The 20,146-nt window shown below is 40.2% G+C and overlaps 1 protein-coding gene across 1 annotated transcript; it reads right to left on the reverse strand.

Moving 5' to 3' along the window:
- Positions 1 to 5,352: 5,352 nt before the first annotated feature.
- On the reverse strand, positions 5,353 to 14,053 carry LOC134794367 (kelch-like protein 5). Its single transcript, XM_063766167.1, has 11 exons — positions 13,690 to 14,053; positions 13,277 to 13,437; positions 11,572 to 11,774; positions 11,008 to 11,205; positions 10,265 to 10,389; positions 9,572 to 9,629; positions 9,264 to 9,416; positions 8,621 to 8,781; positions 7,615 to 7,822; positions 6,638 to 6,827; positions 5,353 to 5,585 (listed from the first exon to the last, which is right to left on the reverse strand). The coding sequence occupies exons 1-11, from the start codon at positions 13,917 to 13,919 to the stop codon at positions 5,446 to 5,448; spliced, it is 1,827 nt and encodes a 608-aa protein (XP_063622237.1). The 5' UTR covers positions 13,920 to 14,053; the 3' UTR covers positions 5,353 to 5,445.
- Positions 14,054 to 20,146: the final 6,093 nt, after the last annotated feature.

Here is a 20,146-nt window from a genome sequence, read left to right on the forward strand (position 1 = left end):
AATAATGGCATTCAATTTTTTTTTAAATCTATCATACATAACCGGGATTCGAACCTGGTCAATATTCTTGTTGTTTGTTTGTATGGCAACTTTTAAACGATGCGTGATAGGTGGGGGGTGCTCGACCAAATATCATAAAGGGCCCCGAGACAAAACAAACTACATTAAAAAAAAAATCAAAATGGCCGACTTTTTTATTTATTTTTTCAAGTTGGTCCGAGCGCGCTGAGATTTGGCATGCGGCGAACCTGGCGGCCCAAGATTACCATGTCAAAAAATTTTTTGGAAAAAATCCAAAATGGCGGCGGACACGGGCAAAGTCAAATTAGGTTAAGCGAGCCCGAAGGGCGAGTTTCAGGCCGGGAGACCGAAGGCCGACCCCGGCGGAAGGCCGAAGGCCCGGAGCCCCGACTCCCAAAACGCGAGGCCGAAGGCCGAGCTGCGTGAATGCGGTTCTTCCAAGCGTTCTACCAAGTCAACTGTCTTGATGAGCGAAGCCGGCGGGCCGAATGCCCAACGGCGAAGCATCGAGGCTTGCGAAGGCCGAAGGCCGAGCTCCGCGTAGGGCCGAAGGCCCGAAGCGTCACACGAGAGGGGGAAGTTGGAGCTTAAACACGACCCAACACTTTTCCTATTGGGAGTCGCGTTTTGGGAGTCGGGGTGGAGGCTCCGGGACTTCGGCCCTCCGACGGAGTCGGCCTTCGGCCTCCCGGCCTGAAGCTCGCCCTTCGGGCTCGCTTAACCTACTTGGACATTTGACTTTGCCCGTGTCCGCCGCCATTTTGGATTTTTCCAAAAATTTTTTTGACATGGTAATTTTGGGCCCCCAGGCTCGCCGCATGCCAAATCTCACCGCGCTCGGACCAACTTGAAAAAATTAAAAAAAAAGTCGGCCATTTTGATTTTTTTTAATGTAGTTTGTTTTGTCTCGGCGCCCTCTATGATATTTGGTCGAGCACCCCCCACCTATCACGCATCGTTTAAAAGTTGCCATACAAACAAATACTACACGCGATTACATAAAGAATATTGACCAGGTTCGAATCCCGGTTATGTATGATAGATTTAAAAAAAATGAATGCCATTATTATTAAATCTAAAATCGACGCCATGGTTCCTAAGAACAGATTTCGCTATCTCTTATAGTTTCTGACTTCTCCATACTGACCCATTTGGATTGATCACCCTGTATACCAGGTATACCTGTGGGTACAGATGTGCAAGTTGCGGAAAGTTTCCATAAAGTTAGAAAAGCTTCTTGGTAATTTCACAGAAATATAAGAATTTTCCATTTTATGTTTCGGAAATTATCAATGTCCATTCAAAAATGTGAGATAGTTCTGGAACATTCCAATGTGGAAAATTTCGCAATTTTAGAAAGTTTCCCTCGGTTTGGCACATTAGCGATATCACGGTCGCATTTTTATCACCTGTCATGCCATGCGTCACTTTCGCACTTACATATTTGTTAGAACGTGACAGGCTCGGTGACAAATGATAAAGAGCCGACCATATTAGCCCTACAGTATCTTTGAATATATTTTAAGCACATGATACAATCAAATAATGGCGTCGTTCTGTGGGAAAGTGGACCTTAAAAACTGACGTCATTATTAACTAAATATGCAAGAACACAAATATTTTGGACACAAGCGTCAATCACCTTTACCTTATCTACAGAACGGCACAAATCACGGAAAGCATTAACTTCATCTAAGAAATTTGTCGAACGAGAGCTTTTTGGCACGTCTTTCTGGTTTGAGAAATATATCTCGTACCGACATTGTAAATATACTTATCAGGATAAAATTGTTATAAAATTAATTTAAGACGGAACACCTTTCTTGGTTTCAAACTAAGACACAAAAATTAATATCAGAGACGACTAAATGATATGGGCTGCAATCTCCATTCAATATTGCGTTCTTTTAGAATAAATTAGTGTTTATCATTTATTCGTCTTTGACAGCCTACTACGTAAGTAGTTAATTTGATTAATTCATACAAACATTTTCTGCAGATGTTATATAAAAATACGGTTACAAGTTAGGTATCTACCTACCCTAAATATTTTAATGCACCAGAACAAATCTAAATATGTCGTAAGAATTACCTATAATTTATCACTAAACCTTTTTCTAGCTTTACTATCTCTAACATCACAGGAAAGGTCCCCTATCAAATAAAAAACTTACCTAAATTCGCCACAAAAAGCTTTTAACCAAATCTAAAATAATTACAATAATACTGATTTAATAAAGTAATAAAAATAAAATATTGAGCCATCAAATTATCAATGATGATAAAAAGACTCTAAATGTTACAATTTTTCCACCAACTTGTCGTTGCAATTTTTAAAATGATCGGAATGCTACTATCTTTGTTATGCGATATATAAAAGCAACATTGCACTCAACATATCTTGAGCCAAACCTAAGGATGCAGCAGTCTGATGGAATGAGAGAGCAATTATAACTTTCATTTCATTATAATATAACTGTGGCTGCTCTGAGGGCTGTCGTGGTAAATTGATTAATCTGAAAAACGATTTACATTAAATCAAGAACAATTGAGGATGGTTTTGTGTATGATCGTTAATCCGTACTCCGCGATATACACGTACTATATCTGCTTCGTTTCGACTCATTCATTCTCATTGTTTTCTATGAAGCATACATATTGATGGAAATGGAAGAATCGTACTTTGTTAAGCTCTTTAAAGGCAAGTGTTTAAGCCTCAATTTATAGGTGTTTTAGGGGACCATTAACTAATGCTTACCCACAAAACCTTTTTTCATTCCTTAATCATACTGTCGTAATATTATGCCTTTAACATACAAAAAATAGCACTATGATAGTATGTAAGGTAATATTAATATGAGAACTCGCTTTAGGCAGAAAGGTTGAAGTCTAATCGTTTCTCTAAATAGTTTGTACTTTATTCACTGTTCTAGTATTTTTGATGATGATGATACTCAAAATGAATAAACTATGAACATACAAAGTACTTAGAAAACATCATCACAGTGTAATACAATTTTTAAATGCTTAAAGTGGAATCCAGAATACCCAACATTTATTTTATTTGGAGTATTTAGACATTTTTTTAAAAACAAAGGTACAGTTGAACCATAAAATAAACGTTGGTTACTACACTATCGATTTTAATCATAATAACGTGCTGGTAAAATGTCATCAAATACATGTCAAATTACTTCATATAATTCTTAAAACCACTGTGTGCCTTCGATAGAAGATAATTTAGAAAAACTGTCATGAAAATTTACCTTATTCGTTGCATTTGTTAATCATTTATAACACTTTTAAATTTAACCCTTCTCAAGCTTAATCATAGAATAAAGATACAAAAATAATCTAAAATAAGGAAAAGTAAGTTTCATTTTAAACTAAAGTCATTCTACTACTGCTAAAGCTAAGCAGTTTTCTTAAATAATAAAATTAATAACATACCTTGACACTGAGATCAAATCCAATAAGGGAGGAACGTTTAGATATTTTCGGAATTGTGTACGTAGAGTTTCGTATCTTCGCCTGGATTTTGACACTTTTCCCAAAAAATCTCTCAAATTTGAAAGCATTTTAATCCGTTAAGACGAAGAAATGTTTTTTAGTACTCCCAACTATCAGTATACACCACTAAAACTTAGAATTTCATTGGTTAAGTTGGTCATAAATGGCCCCAAAGGCAATAGGCGATGTTTGGGTATTTTTCCCAATCTTCGCCTATGGCATGCCTTGCCGCTAATACTTACTTTTCTGTGACTTACACATGTTAAGTCATATCTCCTTGGAATGTGCTAATATACTATGAACCTTAACTACACCAGACTAGGCATATTTTTAAAAAACGGGGTAGTAGGCGAAGTTTGGTAACAGTCTGAAGTTGTTTTCATACATTTTCTATAATGAAGCTAGGGCTGCCAAAAATTAACCAACATGCCAAATAAAGGGGAGTAATGGTTTATAAGTTAAAAAAAAATATTATTTTTAACAAAATTGTATAATTGTTGCAAAATTGTTGTTATTATCGTAAGTGTAAGTAAGTGCCAGCAAATCAACCTTATTTACACAAAGTGAGACATAAAAATACCTATTTGGTACCTACTCAACATCGGTAAGAGTAGAAATAAACATTTGCATAAAGCGTAAACTAAAATAACCAAACATAAGATAATATTTAAATTTGGAAACAAGTAATGTCATCCACCAATGAATGTGGTACAAAAAATTTGTCAACCCTAGGGGTAGGCGAAATTTGGCAACAAGATGGACGCAAAGTACCCTCACCAATGTTTTATCCAATTGTGACTTCTAAACGTAAGCTAGCCATTAAATAATAGTTTCATATGAAAAAGAAATAGTTATAGGATATAATCATGTAAAAAGTTTATAATTACCGGGTCCAAATCACCGTTTAAAACTGAAGTTAAAACACTGGTTAAAAAAAACGTGTGGTCGGTGTCACGAAAAAACCTCACTAAAAGTCAACTGCGTGAAGTTAGCCGCAGATTGTTCGAAGAATGTTGACACCCGTAAAAAATACTTTGTATTTAGCAGTTTTATGTAAGGCTTACATTAGAAACATTTTGTTAATGGCAACTTATGTCAAACTAGGCGAAAATAGGTAGCGCAGGCAAAGATACGAAACTCTACGGTATTCCTTCATGAGCTTAGAACGGATAGAAATGCAAATATCCCTGTGCAATTTGAGAAAAAAAAAATTATACCTTTATAATAAAAAAAAAACATAGTCGCCATACGCGGACGAAAAATAAAACTTAAATTCTAGGTAATTAAACTAAAATAAATCATCAATAAATTCGATACCTATGCTACATTAATAGTACATATAGTTTTTTTAAACAGTTTTTAAATTGCAGCTACGTGTTGCCTAATTTATAAGGCAATATGAAATAGAATGACTAGATCATATTCGAAATTTTAGTTACAAAACGTATTTTAGTTACAAGCAGTTTATGTCAGAAACAGACATAACTAACTTTAACTAACAGAGACATGTTTAATGATCATACGTGAACTAATTCGGGCACGAACACCAAAGTGATGCGTTTATTACCTTAAGAGGCTCGATATTGTACATGATATCGAACCTCTTTACAGTAATAGAGGATTTTCAATGAGCAAATGCATACATATATTACGGGTACCACGGGTAAAGGTACCTTATGGCGGTTGGCGCTTACGCTATTATTAACGCCGTTCCAATATTTTTGCGGCGCTATGCGACGTATGCGCCGAGAGGCGATGCTAATCTTTCGGCGTTACAAATGTTACGCTGTAGTTTTATGCTCACGAATGCTACGAGTGCTACGGTATAACGTTACACCAAAGGCATGATCGTACTGCGTCTCACTCTAACTCGCTTACGGGCCGCATGCTAATAGTGATGACGACGGACGATGATCAGAAGAGCCGGGGCGGCGGCACGGCCACCACGGCGGCGCCGGCGCGGCCGGTGCTGAGCGGCGCGAGCTTGCGCCAGCAGTCCGCCTCCGGGTCGTATACCTCCACCACGCAGAGGTACTGCACGCCGTCGTAACCACCTGGTGACAAACAATTCATTAATACCACGTCGGTGGCAAAAAAGCATACGGCCTGCCTGATGGGAACCGATCACTGTAGCCTATGGACGCCTAGTACTCCAGGGATGTGAGGTACATGGACGTTGCCGATCCTTGAAAAACCTGTACACTGATTTTTTGAGAAAACCTCGGATCTCATTTCACAGCCGAACCGTCCGCGGGAGGAAAATTCCCCTTAAACGGCACAGTGCGCGATCATTAAGATTACAGGGTATGAGGATGAACGCCCTGCCGACGGCGCACACTGCGATATTTTAAGTACCTATTTAAAGCTAAAAGCAGGCATTAGCCGCCCGCAGCATTAATTAGAGCATCGGCTACGAGTGGCAGGCTTACAAGTGCTACGACTGGCAGGGTCTAGCGTTGTATAGAACTCACCCACGGCAACGATGCGTTCCCCGAGCAGGCAGGAGCCGATGGCGTCGCGGCCGTAGCTCAGGCGCGCTAGGAGTATCCATGTGTCAGTGGTAGGATCGTAGCGCTCGACGCAGGCTAGTCGGCCGCTCGCAGCGTTAGAGCATCGGCTACGAGTGGCAGGCTTACAAGCGCTACGACTGGCAGGGTCTAGCGTTGTACAGAACTCACCCACGGCAACGATGCGGTCCCCGAGCAGGCAGGAGCCGATGGCGTCGCGGCCGTAGCTCAGGCGCGCTAGGAGTATCCATGTGTCAGTGGTAGGATCGTAGCGCTCGACGCAGGCTAGTCGGCCGCTCGCAGCGTTAGAGCATCGGCTACGAGTGGCAGGGTTACTAGTGCTACGACTGGCAGGGTCTAGCGTTGTATAGAACTCAGAACTCACCCACGGCAACGATGCGGTCCCCGAGCAGGCAGGAGCCGTTGGCGTCGCGGCCGTAGCTCAGGCGCGCTAGGAGTATCCATGTGTCAGTGGTAGGATCGTAGCGCTCCACGCAGGCTAGTCGACCGCTCGCAGCGTTAGAGCATCGGCTACGAGTGGCAGGGTTACTAGTGCTACGACTGGCAGGGTCTAGCGTTGTATAGAACTCAGAACTCACCCACGGCAACGATGCGGTCCCCGAGCAGGCAGGAGCCGATGGCGTCGCGGCCGTAGCTCAGGCGCGCTAGGAGTATCCATGTGTCAGTGGTAGGATCGTAGCGCTCCACGCAGGCTAGTCGGCCGCCCGCAGCGTTAGCCGGAGCTTCGTGACCACCGAGTGCGTAAAGATATCCGCCCGCTGCGCACACCTGCATAATAATAAGTTTTGTTTTATATTCGGCGCTATGAAATGCGATATATTATTAAAGACGTAGGACATGTATACACAGGCAAATTCGAGATTTGGTTATTAAATCTCGTTCCATTATGATATTGATCTGACACTGATCTAGCTGTCAGTTTCAAAAGTGAGAAGGTTGAAGGTTGACATAATGCAACAGAATAAATAATAGTACCAGGTACAGAAGGTTCACTCTCTAACAATCCGCGTCTATTACGACAGATATGACCGCAAGGTGGCGCAAGCGCGAGCAGGCGTCCGTTCCATACCGCTGCACGGCAACTACTACTGCTAGACACCAAAATTGGTGTGGCCGCATATACTTGTAGCAACGCGACGAAATCGCGGAGTGACGAGCCACGCCTGATAATGCGCAATTCAGCAGGTCCTCTAAAAGAGATTGAAACCATCTCATAAATATTGGAATGATATCAGATCCATGTTAGATCAGTATCACATTTAATTGTTGGAATTGGCCTGACACTTGCAGTAGTAAACGCGGCGGCGCATAATGTAAGTTTAGTGCGCACAAAGCCCAGTCGCGGCCAGCCTCCCGCCTCGGGACTAAAGAGTCAGATAAATCCAGTTACAGTAAGAGTAAGAGTCGGTTGCACCAAACTGTTCGTATCGTTAAAGAGTTCGCTAAATTTGTATGTATGGAAAGTTTCATAGTAAAGCGCCGGGACGCGCCGGCTGACGTTGATCAGTCTGTCAATTGTGGTTGGTGCAACTGGCCCTAAGATAAGATAACTCACGCTGACTCCCCCTCGCCGGCGCGTCATGGGCGCGCAGTTGGTCCAGTGGTTGGTGGCCGGGTCGTAGCACTCCACGGAGCGCAGGCAGGCGCCGCCGTCGCGGCCGCCCGCGGCGTAGAGGCGCCCGCGTAGCGCCGCTACGCCGCAAGTGCTACGCGCGCCCGACATCGGCGACACCATCGTCCACGTGCGCGAGCACGCGTCCCATCTGTCCGAGTAAACGTGATCACTTAACATTTTATTGTTATATAAGTAAAGTCTCAACATGAACTCTGCGAGCGTAAGCGTATAGTAATATTAGGATCAATTTATTAATGTGTATAGCCAGCCTATGCCTAGCCTACATATTGTCATGAACTTAGGCACTGAGCAATTGGCCCCACACTCCGTGGGATTGCAATTTGTGTACGAAAGTCGCGAGACCTTTTTACACTTTCACCGCTGAATTGCGAGACAATGAATGAATGTCCCTATAATATTTATTTATTTATTTATTTATTTATTTATTTATTTATTTAATGTTATGTGACATATCTAATTTGAACACTGGGTCGGCCAATCTTGCTTGAACTCTCACGTACTGATGGATCCGGCTGCCTACGATAGGTATCTCCCAACTACAGACAAACTATCCAGCCACTACAAGGCGTACAACCCATGCAAATAGGATTGGAACGGCGCCAGTCTTTTTCTGTGCAGGAAAAGGTGGCGCAATTGATCTAATTGTATCCCGTGTGTTATAAAACACATGCGCTCACCGCTCGACCTCGACGAGCCTTTGCCAGTGAGCGATGTCAGGTCGACTCCACCTACAAGTAGGAACGCTCACCGCTCGACGGAGTTGAGATAGATCCAGCCGTCATGGCCGCCGACGGCGTAGACGGGCGAGTTGGGTCCGTCGCCCAGCACCGCCACCCCGAGCCCGTGCCGGTGCGTGTTCATCGGCGCTATGGTGCTCCACGTGAGCGATGTCAGGTCGAATTCACCTACAAGTTGGATCGCTCACCGTTCGACGGAGTTGAGATAGATCCAGCCGTCATGGCCGCCGACGGCGTAGACGGGCGAGTTGGGTCCGTCGCCCAGCACCGCCACCCCGAGCCCGTGCCGGTGCGTGTTCATCGGTGCTATGGTGCTCCACGTGAGCGATGTCAGGTCGAAACACTCCACCTACAAGCAAAAAATAGATCACCCGTCAGGTGATGTGAAAATTTAGGTATACCATAGTAGTACTATTTCTATAGAACATACAACGTCAACCGGAGACCAAGGACCAATAAAGTTTACTGATAGACAGGGATTCGAAAGTTTTCTCTGCAGGAAGTTCTCTCTGGAACTTGACTCGTAGAAACGTACTCGTTGGACTCGTCAGAAAACTTCCAGGGAGAACTTCCAGCTGCAGAGAAAACTTTCGAATCCCTTTCAGACTGTCTATCAGTAAACTTTATTGCAACGTGACACTACAAATGGAAGCTTATTCTGATTGTAAAAACTGGTTACGAATTTGATCTGAATTGTGTTTGATATCATCGACAGATTATATCCAAAAAGTCCCGGTCAAGTCGTCACACCGTCCCTTCCGCCCACGACTTTGAGCTCCTAGCTCCCACCCTCATCCACTATTCGTACCAAAGCGTACTGTGAGAACGTACCGTGTTTAATGTCTTCAACCCGTCCCTGCCGCCAACGACTACGAGCTTGTTCTGCATCACAGCGACGCCGAACTGCAACCTCCTAGCTCCCATCCGCATGAATGGCGTCCACGAATTCGTTCGGGGATCGTACATCTCCATATTGCTGGCACCCTGTGTAGAACAATTATTATTTATATTAACCTCTCTTATGCCAGAAGGTGGATCCGTGCAGGAAGTATTGAGTTATAACTAATTCAAAATACATTTAAATAAAAAATTTAGTAACGCGTATCCGCGGAATGGTTAATCAAGTGTGTTTCTCTTACCTTATAGCCATCCATACCGCCTATAGCTAGCAGTCGTCCGATGGTGGAAGTCCTCGGCCTATCAAGATCAAACATCAGTATTTTCCTACTTAACCACTGTAAAGTAAACTCTTTGTATCAAAAACATAAGCAATTTTTAAAACTGTTTTAAAAGTATAAGGTTGATTTTAACCTTTTGACCGCCGTAGTCTGATATACAAGACAAACAAAATCGGGCTCATTTCGCCGCGGTCTGATAAATAAGACAAAACTTCGTATAACTTCGTGCCCCCCGGCGACACGAGCACGCTCGATGACAAATTCTATGGCGCTCAAAAGGTTAAAATAATAATAAAAAACGCAAAAAACATGAGTTTGACCTTGTAACTTTTTCACATATCACACACACGTCTACACGTCTACGTGAGTTACACAGCTGGTGCAACTCAGCTGAAACGTCGGAATTAAAGGTAAAAACAATGAAATTATATCGCGGTAGACCCGTTTGTGTAATTAAATATGTGTACAAAACGCGAGAGTTTAAAGTGTTATATTTTTCACATATCGTCAGGTGACAAGCAAAACTCACTAATTACTAAAAATTTAAGTACTAATATGGTTCACTATGGCTATGAACTTGTGGTGGTAATTAGTGAGTTTTGCTTGTCACCTGACGATATCATCCGTCACATTGATTATATTAAATTGAATTACCTGGTTCTGTGTGAGAACAGGAGAGACCGCCGCTCGGGCAGGAGATGCCACTTGACTGCCTCCATGATGAGCGGCTGGCATTCAGGCACATTGCCGCACGCTTGCTCCACTTTGTCTATCAAATACTGAAAAGGTATGTACAGTCACCACACGGGATTGTTACGCCATTTAGGGTTCTTGCTTAATTGGAAATTCTATAGCGTAAGTATTGAACGTCCAATTTAGCTAGGACCCAGGCTCAACAATCGCGGAGCGTGATGGTACAATATTTATGACACACTAAAGTCACTAAACAAATATTGACATTGGTACCAAGTTGTATTTATTTTGTGGATTAACGTTAACATTTCAAATGGTTTACGCAGATTGTTCTGAAGATCCTTAAAAAACCTAACATTTTCAACTTTCGCGTTCTGCACGGGAGATCCGTTCATAGCATTAAAATTAAATATCCTTAAGTAACGTCCAGCAGGCTCAGCAGTGGGGTGTTTTGGCTAATATGATGACTTCCCTCATAGGACACCAGCTGACCAGAACACATTAGGTATATTCCGGTAACTATATTGAGGTTGTAACTGCTTACTTAAACCTTTGAAAGTCCCGCCTATCGTGCACGGCGCTTCAATATGATATGACCCTTATCGGAATGCACGATGGTTGACATTGGGCTGTAGCCCGCGTTAGTTTTTCGTCTTTGACGGTTAAAGAGTCGCTTGCTTACTAGAAGTCAGTAGCTAGCTTACCTCAGAGGACAGTAGAGGTAGTTTGATCAACTTCAGTAGCATCGGCAGGTGTTGCTCCCGTTTGGCGCTGTCATGTTGCACCCACGTCATCAAGCATTCAAACACATTCTCTTCAGTAACCACGTTGAGATCGTCGGATTTGAGCAGACTGGCTAGCTGGTCCGCTTGTAGTGAAAGAAACTCTTGATGTTTCACTACCTGAGTTCAATAATAAACTGTTTAGGTATATGTTAGGTACCACTTAACTGAGATTTTTCTTGATAAGTAATTAACTAATTAAGTAGAAAGCACTTCACAACGTAGGTTACAATTTACAATGTTCTTTTTTACAAAAAGTAAGGGAGTAAGGCAAGTTTATTATAAAACCTTTCTTAGAATTTTAATATTAATAGTAAGCCTCTTTATTTAAATAAGGCAAAGTTAATTAGGTTTCAAACATATGTATTTATAATACAATGTTTAGGGATTTAAAGCGTAGGGATACGGATTTCGTTTGAGTAAAGGGCTCACATTTCTCCATTTCTAATTCTGCCTTTGCCCTGATCTGGGATCAGACCAACTTACTTGCATGAAATGTTGATAGGTGTACTCCAAAGCACTCCGTTGCAGGGCCAGACAAGACTGTTGTTCTGCAAACAGTCCGATCCCCAGACAGTTGCACGGATCAAGCTGTTTCTTCAGGAAGGCGCAGCACGCGGCTGTGACTGTGTTGAGCTGTAACAAGCTTGCTGTGGACAGCAGGACTTCCACTGTCTCTTCTCTTAATTCTGAAAGTTGATATGTTCGTTGAAACTAATATGTTTTAAAAAATATATGCAAATGTATGTGACAGTTATTAAAATTTCCACTGCAAAGAATAATTTAGGCAGGTTCATTAGACAAATTAATAATAATAAATAACCTGAAAACTTTTAAACTAATAGTGATAATAATTATTAATTATTAATAGTTAAAACATAGTAACTTATAATTGAATGACTAATTCTTATTTATGTGATTTATGATGATAGTGACCAGTGGCGGATTTGCAGTCTTTGCTACCCTAGGCCCTGTAGCCGGGTGGCTACAGGAAGGGGCCTTTATATTAGTGTCCGACCGAAGGTTCGGTTTCGGTTTCGGCCAGTTTCGGCCAAAATTTCATGATTCGGCTGTAGTTTCGGTTTCGGCCAAAAAACGGCCGAACCTTTCGGCCGGGCCGAAACTTACGAAATGTTACGAAATTCAGTACAGGGAAATCTAGTTGGTCAAGCAGATCTTGTCAGTAGAAAAAGGCGGCAAATTTGAAAAATGTAGGCGCGAAGGGATATCGCTTCATAGAAAATTTGAATTTCGCGCCTTTTTCTACTGACAAGATTTGCTTGACCATCTATAAGTTTGCGTTTTTAATTTCAATCTTCAGGCGTTGGCCGAGTATCAGCTCGGCCCTCGGGCCTCGACTCGTCGAACGAAGTCTTTTTCGCTCTTATTCACTCACTTATTCAGTCATTTTCCTATCTACCTCTAATGGCAAATTTTAAGCGAGGCTAAAGGCTACGCTCAACTAGTGTCGCAATGTTGATTTTCTCAATAGTTAATATTTTGCGAGGCTGAACAGCTGAATATTGATTAAAACGAAGAAAATACCCCAGTACAGTTTTTCATACGAATGCTCGACCTTAGCCTCACTGTTTACCTCAATTTACCATTGGTTTGTGTTCCACATGTCCTCTACTTCAGCTTAGCCTTTGGCCTCGCTGCGCCATGCTCGGCCTGCAGTCTCGCTTTTTAATACAATGGATTGTATTAAAAAGCGATTGGTTGGAGTCTGTGCTCAACTACTTATCTATAGACTACGTTTAGAGTTTATATTGTTATCATCAGCAAATTTTTTGTCACAATTTGCCACCCCTAATTATCTTGCCGCCCTAGGCCCGGGCCTACTGGGCCTTAGGGCAAATCTGCCACTGATAGTGACAACAAGGTGAATCTTATAAGAAGACGACTAAAGTTTTGCAAGGAGTCTTATTGGAATGTGGCTTTATTAACATGTGAATCATAACAAATAACAAGGACGTCAATTCAAAAGAGATGAATATTAAACAAAATCATATCAAATAATAATAGTAGGACCACTCTGAACAGGGGTGGCAAGGGATAGAGAGCACTGGAAGAAGCTGAAGGCATACTGAATTCAGATTCAGATATTTAAATCAATAACAAATATACATTCATGTAAAATAATTTATGTTCAGAATAAAGGGCTATATAAATAGAAATAATAACAAATTACCTATAGTGCCAGTATAGCAGTAATGAACAAGTGCCTGCAGTGCCTGGGAGTCCACCCGCTCCAATGTTATCTCGGCCAGCTGTGCCTCCCGCAATGATCCGGTGAACATAGCAGCAAAGTATTCGCTACATGATGTTAATACTATCTTGTGCGCTGATATCCTGTCAGAAGCAATAACAAATCTATAGCTGTGAAGTATTTTAATGCCAAATATCAGTTTAAATTTGTTATTTAGTGAGACAGCATACTTTAAATAGTTATTGACTAAACATTTTTAATATTTACAATTTATTGCCTACCTGTTTTATTTTAGTTTTAAGGCAGTCTCTTTGTGATTACTGTATAGTAATAACTTCCATATAATAAGTGGGAATAGATAAACACAGTTTAATTTATAAAATACTGGCACTAACCTTGTTCCACCTGCTATTAAAACTACGTCACATAGCTTTTGAGCCTGATAATATCCGAATATATTTTTCAAAGCTGTTTCGGAATGCCCTTTATCACAGTAAAACTCGTCTTGGCTTGAGGCACTCGACAAACTTAACTGGCTTAGTTCTCGAGGAAGGCCTTCGTCGATGGAATTGGTGGATATGTTGTCCTTAGAAGTTTCTGCTTTCTGGGAGTCACAGCCCGACATGATTTGGCAAGTTACAAGAGTTTTAACAAAGCAATGGTTCACATTAAATTGACAAACGTTCGTTTCTAAACAAAGCGAATGTATGAAAACAAAGAAACGTCACACACGGTGTCAAAAGTTTGACACACTTGACATTTTACTTCTTTTTTTATTCGTCCTTCTGGACCATAGACATGAACTGGCTAAAGCGAAGTCTAGACGGGGTGATCAAATCGACCGATTTGATCAAAATGGCGTCAATTTCCAATTTAATCACCAATTTTAGATTTATATTTATGGTGATATTAGAGCCAAAACGAAAATAGGGGGTCACAAATTGGTATGATCTCATTATGTATACTGTGAATGTCGTCCTATAATGGCTAAAATATGTTACTAGTGCTTACTATTATTGTTATTATTATTTTCAAATGTTGTTTATTTTATTGTAATTGTATTTTATGTGCATTTCAAACACAATCTTGTATTGTTGATGAATAAATATGATATGATATGATATATGATATTCTTGCGTCCGCACCACATTTTATCGGTAGAGGCTGGATACTGAAATATTACACTAAGTTTTGGCGGGAAATTCAAAAAATCTTGGGCTGGTCACACTTGGTGTAGTAAAAATTTTAGTTTTGATACTAGAAAATATTTATGTGTTTCTATGCACACGTAAGGTACCTAAGGAAATAAGTTAAATATACGTTGACGTGCACTCAAAGTCCGCTTACATAATTCTTACCACTATGTAAAGTACAGTCAACGACAAACACACATGTTTACGTTCCAACGTTTTGATTTTATTGATATTTTCCAGAACCAAGGCTCGGATACCGGTTAAAATTCCAAACCGTTATGATGTACTCAGCGCAAAACCTTTTCGTTTCGGTTTTGTTCGTAATACCGTTATTTTCAAACCGGTTTTTAGGGGAATGCTAAAATAAAGTTCTTGTCACATTAAACGGTTAAGAACTATTAAAACCGGTTTATTCCAACGCACGATAAACAGGCTCTGTTTTCTTTAATTCTGCATTTGTAACAAACTTCTGCTTCGGGAAAGACGTTCATTTCATTTAGTGCATTAATAAAATTAGTTCCAAATACAAAAAAATAGGTATATGATGGGTGTATAAGTATTTATATTTAAATCTTTTGTTGCAATCAGATACCTAATTAGTGATAGTGGTACAGCCTGAAATTCGGGAATCAGCTGCAAATGGTGTTAAAGGTATGAAAATCGGCACGATTAATCTTTAGGCCATTTGAATCAATTTGACCCGTAGCACCAAAAAATAAAAACAAACGTAAAGGAGTTATGACGTCATCTTTTTTATGGAAAAATACAAATTTTTGTTCAGAAACTTATCGTGTGTGGTATTAAATGAAAGGGCATTTTGAGCCGGTTCTACAAATATATCACATTATTATATTTCCGTCACTTGCATTCAATTAAAATAAAAATAATTTTCAAAGCATACCAAGTTTGGGCTCCTCCAGATACGAAACCGTTAAATTATTTTTTGTAAAATATACGTCAAGTAATACCCAATATCCTCATATCTAACCCCAAGAAATTAATTTCGAAAATATTTAGATTTAGTATTTTTTCAATTTTTTTATTATTACAAATTGTGATCTATCAATCTATCAATGAAACGGCCTCCTAGCCTAGTCGATAGTGACCCTGCCTATGAAGCAGGGGGTCCCAGATTCGAATAAATGCCCTTACCAGGGCTTGTATATATGTGTATATGGGCATTTATTTGTGTGATGATGATGATGAACACACAAATAAATGCCCTTACCAGGATTCGAACTTGGGACCTCCTGCTTCATAGGCAGGGTCACTATCGACTAGGCTAGGAGGCCGTTTCATTGATAGATTGATAGATCACAATTTGTAATAGTAAAAAATTTGAAAAAATACTAAATCTAAATATTTTCGAAATTAATTTCTTGGGGTTAGATATGAGGATATTGGGTATTACTTGAGGTATATTTTACAAAAAATAATTTAACGGTTTCGTATCTGGAGGAGCCCAAACTTGGTATGGTTTGCAATTTATTTTTATTTTAATTGAATGCAAGTGACGGAAATATAATAATGTGATATATTTTTAGAACCGGCTCAAAATGCCCTTTCATTTAATACCACACACGATAAGTTTCTGAACAAAAATTTGTTTTTTTCCATACAAAAAAAAGATGACGTCGTAACTCCTTTCCGTTTGTTTTTATTTTTTGGTGCTACGGGTCAAATTGATTCAAATGGCCTAAAGATTAATCGTGCCGATTTTCATACCTTAAACACCATTTGCAGCTGATTTTGGTCAACCGCTAGTGCTAAAAATGGTGTGATTATGTTTTGGTCTGCAATGTATCTACATAATAAAGGCTATAATTCGTCAACAATTTAACTGCGTCTATTGTCGTTACTAAAGCTAACTATAATATATATTATGACTCATTTTCGTAACAAATAATAAAAATTCAATTGTGGACGAATTAAAGACCTTAATTATCTATAAAAAAATATTTTGCATAATTTGCAATTTTTTGGCATATGTCCATCACGGGTGCATTTAAAAAAAACATTAATTGTTTTTATGGAAAAGCACAAAAACCAAAGTCAACATTTTAAGTTTTTTTTTTATTGAAATGGGTTTTGCCCAGTATGTTTACGCGAAGTTATAAGTTTCAGACGTTTTGAGTTGAAAATAGTAGAGTTATGATTTTCTGTTTCAAAAAAGGCCTGTCAGGAATTATGCAAAATTGAACCCTATCTCTTTGATATAAAGTTCAAAATCGGGTGGGAAATATATTCCCTCTGCCTTATAAAGGCTTAAATCATTAATTGTTTCTATGGAAAGGCACAAAAACCAAAGTCAAAATTTTAAGTTTTTTTTTATTGAAATGGGTTTTGCCCAGTATGTTTATGCTAAGTTATAAGTTTCAAATGTTTTGAGTTGAAAATAGTATAGTTATGATTTTTTTTTCATAAAAAAATTATGGAGCCCGAACAAAAAATCACATAGTTCCTGCTCCATACATTTTTTTTTTAAATTCGTTACTCGACAATTTTCATTCCAAATCTCGGAGTAATTAACAATGGAGCCGCCATTAACAGGCGTTCCCCTCTGTCGAAAATAGGCGGCCAATGGTCAACCACATGTCAACCATATGTATGGACTGACGTTTATCTGACATGACGTACCTATACATTTGATGTGCCCCTCCCCCGCAAAAAACGGCAGACTATTTTGTACCGAAAATTTTAGACATGGCGTCTCCGTTGGTTATATCCTCTAAGTTCCAAATCGTCTAAAATTCATAGGTTACCATAACAATGCTGGGCAAAACCTATTTCAATAAAAAAAAAACAACGGGTTGCACTCCGGGAGTGCCGACAGAAGTGAAAACTCAATGACTAGTCCAAAATGTCTCCAGCAATATGTATAATTGACCCATCCTCCTTTCTATTGAAAAACTTTAGTTCCGAAATTGCTGGCCAGTGAGCTTAAATTTGTAGCGTTAATTGTTTAAAATTCGAATAGAAATTTTAAAGTTACTTTGCAGACCTCGCATCTAAATATCATCATCATGATATTTTGAGTTTATTTCACCAGTATTAGAGTTCACTTTTATTAGCGATTTCATCAAGATGTAGCTTTATTGAATTATTATATATATTGGAGTGATATAAAGTTATGTAACTGTGAGATCCTCGTATTTCAGCCCGTACAAGATTAGAACATTGAGCTTTATTGCTTAATATAAAAGTCCAGTTTTAAATAATTGACCTGATTCTGATACGTTATGACTAAAGTTCTTTGGTGAATAACATTGTCCGTCACACATGACGTCAGTGAGTTACGCGTTACGTTGTCTCGAGTTTCTCATTTTTTCTCCACCTCAAACAGTGCTTAGCGCCGCTAAAGAAGTTTTCACTTCAATTATAAAAATAACAACTTCGGTTTTTATGTTAATGAGAGCCGAATTTCAGCCCACAATGCGGCGCACGCATCTTTCTAAACTACCTAAACTCAAAAGTCTCAAAACAAAACAAGTAGTTGCTTGTGCCGTGACCTTGTGCGCGCCGGCCTGGCCGTCTCGTCGCTCGCTCGTAGAATAAACCGGTTTATTTAGGTTAAAATAAAGTTCTTTAAACGTTCGCGTTCTTATGAAAGTTCGGAGTAAAACCGAAATAAACCGGTATTAACCGCTATTTTTAAAACCGGTTCCGAGCCTTGTCCAGAACTTCTAGCTTATTCTTTCCTTTACACACTTGTCCTGTTTATGAGATTCAGGAATTAATAAATTCACGTACTTAATAGTAGAAGAGCCGGCCGCAAATTTTCTAACCGACTTGATACCACGATGAAATGCACAATGGTTTCCCATAAAAGTGATGCTAAGTCCGAATTCGATAGTCTGCCACGGCGGAACTTGCCGAAAGTACGAAAAAGAAGGCCACTTCCGGTGCGAAAAAAGGGGGCTGATTTAACCCATCTGATACCGAAATAACAGTTATGGCAGCAGTTAGAAATTTACATGTAGACACAGAAAAGCGAAGTCTGCCAGTATTTTTTTTGCCGGAAGTGCTTGGCAGACGCTCTCAAAGGTGGCCACCAGGACCCCTAATTTAACCCATCTGATACCACCATGAAACCAATTCCAGTCGGTAGGTATGAACCCTCATGTCAGGAATATATAAGTCTGCCAAGGCTTTTCCTGCTGAAACACCTTGGCAGACGAGATTATGTGAGCAAGGTAACCATCGGTTACCCTACACTAACCCATCTGATACCACGATGAAACCAATTCCAGTCGGTAGGTATGAACCCCCATTTTAGGAATATATAAGTCTGCCAAGGTTTTTCCTGCCGAAACACCTTGGCAGACGAGATTAAAAGCAAGATGACCATCGGTTACCGTACACTAACCCATCTGATACCACGATGAAACCAATTCCAGTCGGTAGGTATGAACCCTCATTTTAGGAATATATAAGTCTGCCAGGACTTTTCCTGCTGAAACACCTTGGCAGACGAGATTATGTTACCAAGGTGTACATCAGTTACCCTACATCAACCCATCTGATACCACCATGAAACCAATTCCAGTCGGTAGGTATTAACCCCCATTTCAGGAATATATAAGTCTGCCAAGGCTTTTCCTGCCGAAACACCTTGGCAGACGAGATTATAAGCAAGATGACCATCGGTTACCGTACACTAACCCATCTGATACCACGATGAAACCAATTCCAGGCGTTAGGTATGAACCCTCATTTCAGGAATATATAAGTCTGCCAAGGCCTTTCCTGCCGAAACACCTTGGCAGACGAGATTATGTTAGCAAGATGTACATCAGTTACATGAAACCAATTCCAGTCAGTAGGTATAAACCCGCATTTCAGGAATATATAAGTCTGCCAAGGCCTTGGCAAACTTGACTTGGCAGACTGGACTTGTCAAACAAGGTATCAGATGGGTAAGACCTAGCCTTGTCAGACTTATATATTCCTAAAATGCGGGTTCATACCTACTGACTGGAATTGGTTTCATGTAACTGATGTACATCTTGCTAACATAATCTCGTCTGCCAAGGTGTTTCGGCAGGAAAGGCCTTGGCAGACTTATATATTCCTGAAATGAGGGTTCATACCTAACGACTGAAATTGGTTTCATCGTGGTATCAGATGAGTTAGTGTACGGTAACCGATGGTCGTCTTGCTTATAATCAAGGTGTTTGGGCAGGAACAGCCTTGGCAGACTTATATATTCCTGACATGAGGGTTCATACCTACCGACTGGAATTTGTTTCATGGTGGTATCAGATGGGTTAAATTAGGGGTCCTGGTGGCCACCTTTGAGAGCGTCTGCCAAGCACTTCCGGCAAAAAAAATACTGGCAGACTTCGCTTTTCTGTGTCTACATGTAAATTTCTAACTGCTGCCATAACTATTATTTCGGTATCAGATGGGTTAAATCAGCCCCCTTTTTTCGCACCGGAAGTGGCCTTCTTTTTGTACTTTCGGCAAGTTCCGCCGTGGCAGACTATCGAATTCGGACTTAGCATCACTTTTATGGGAAACCATCGTGGTATCAATTCGGTTAGAAAATTTGCGGCCGGCTCTTCTACTATAATCAAAGTTATAGGCAAATGTTAGAACTATAGTACTTAAAGTATCAAAATAGTAATAGAGCACCAACCTACTAAATTGTTTACGACTT

Source organism: Cydia splendana, chromosome 10, assembly GCF_910591565.1.
Source record: "Cydia splendana chromosome 10, ilCydSple1.2, whole genome shotgun sequence".
NCBI classification, from domain to species: Eukaryota; Metazoa; Arthropoda; class Insecta; order Lepidoptera; family Tortricidae; genus Cydia; species Cydia splendana.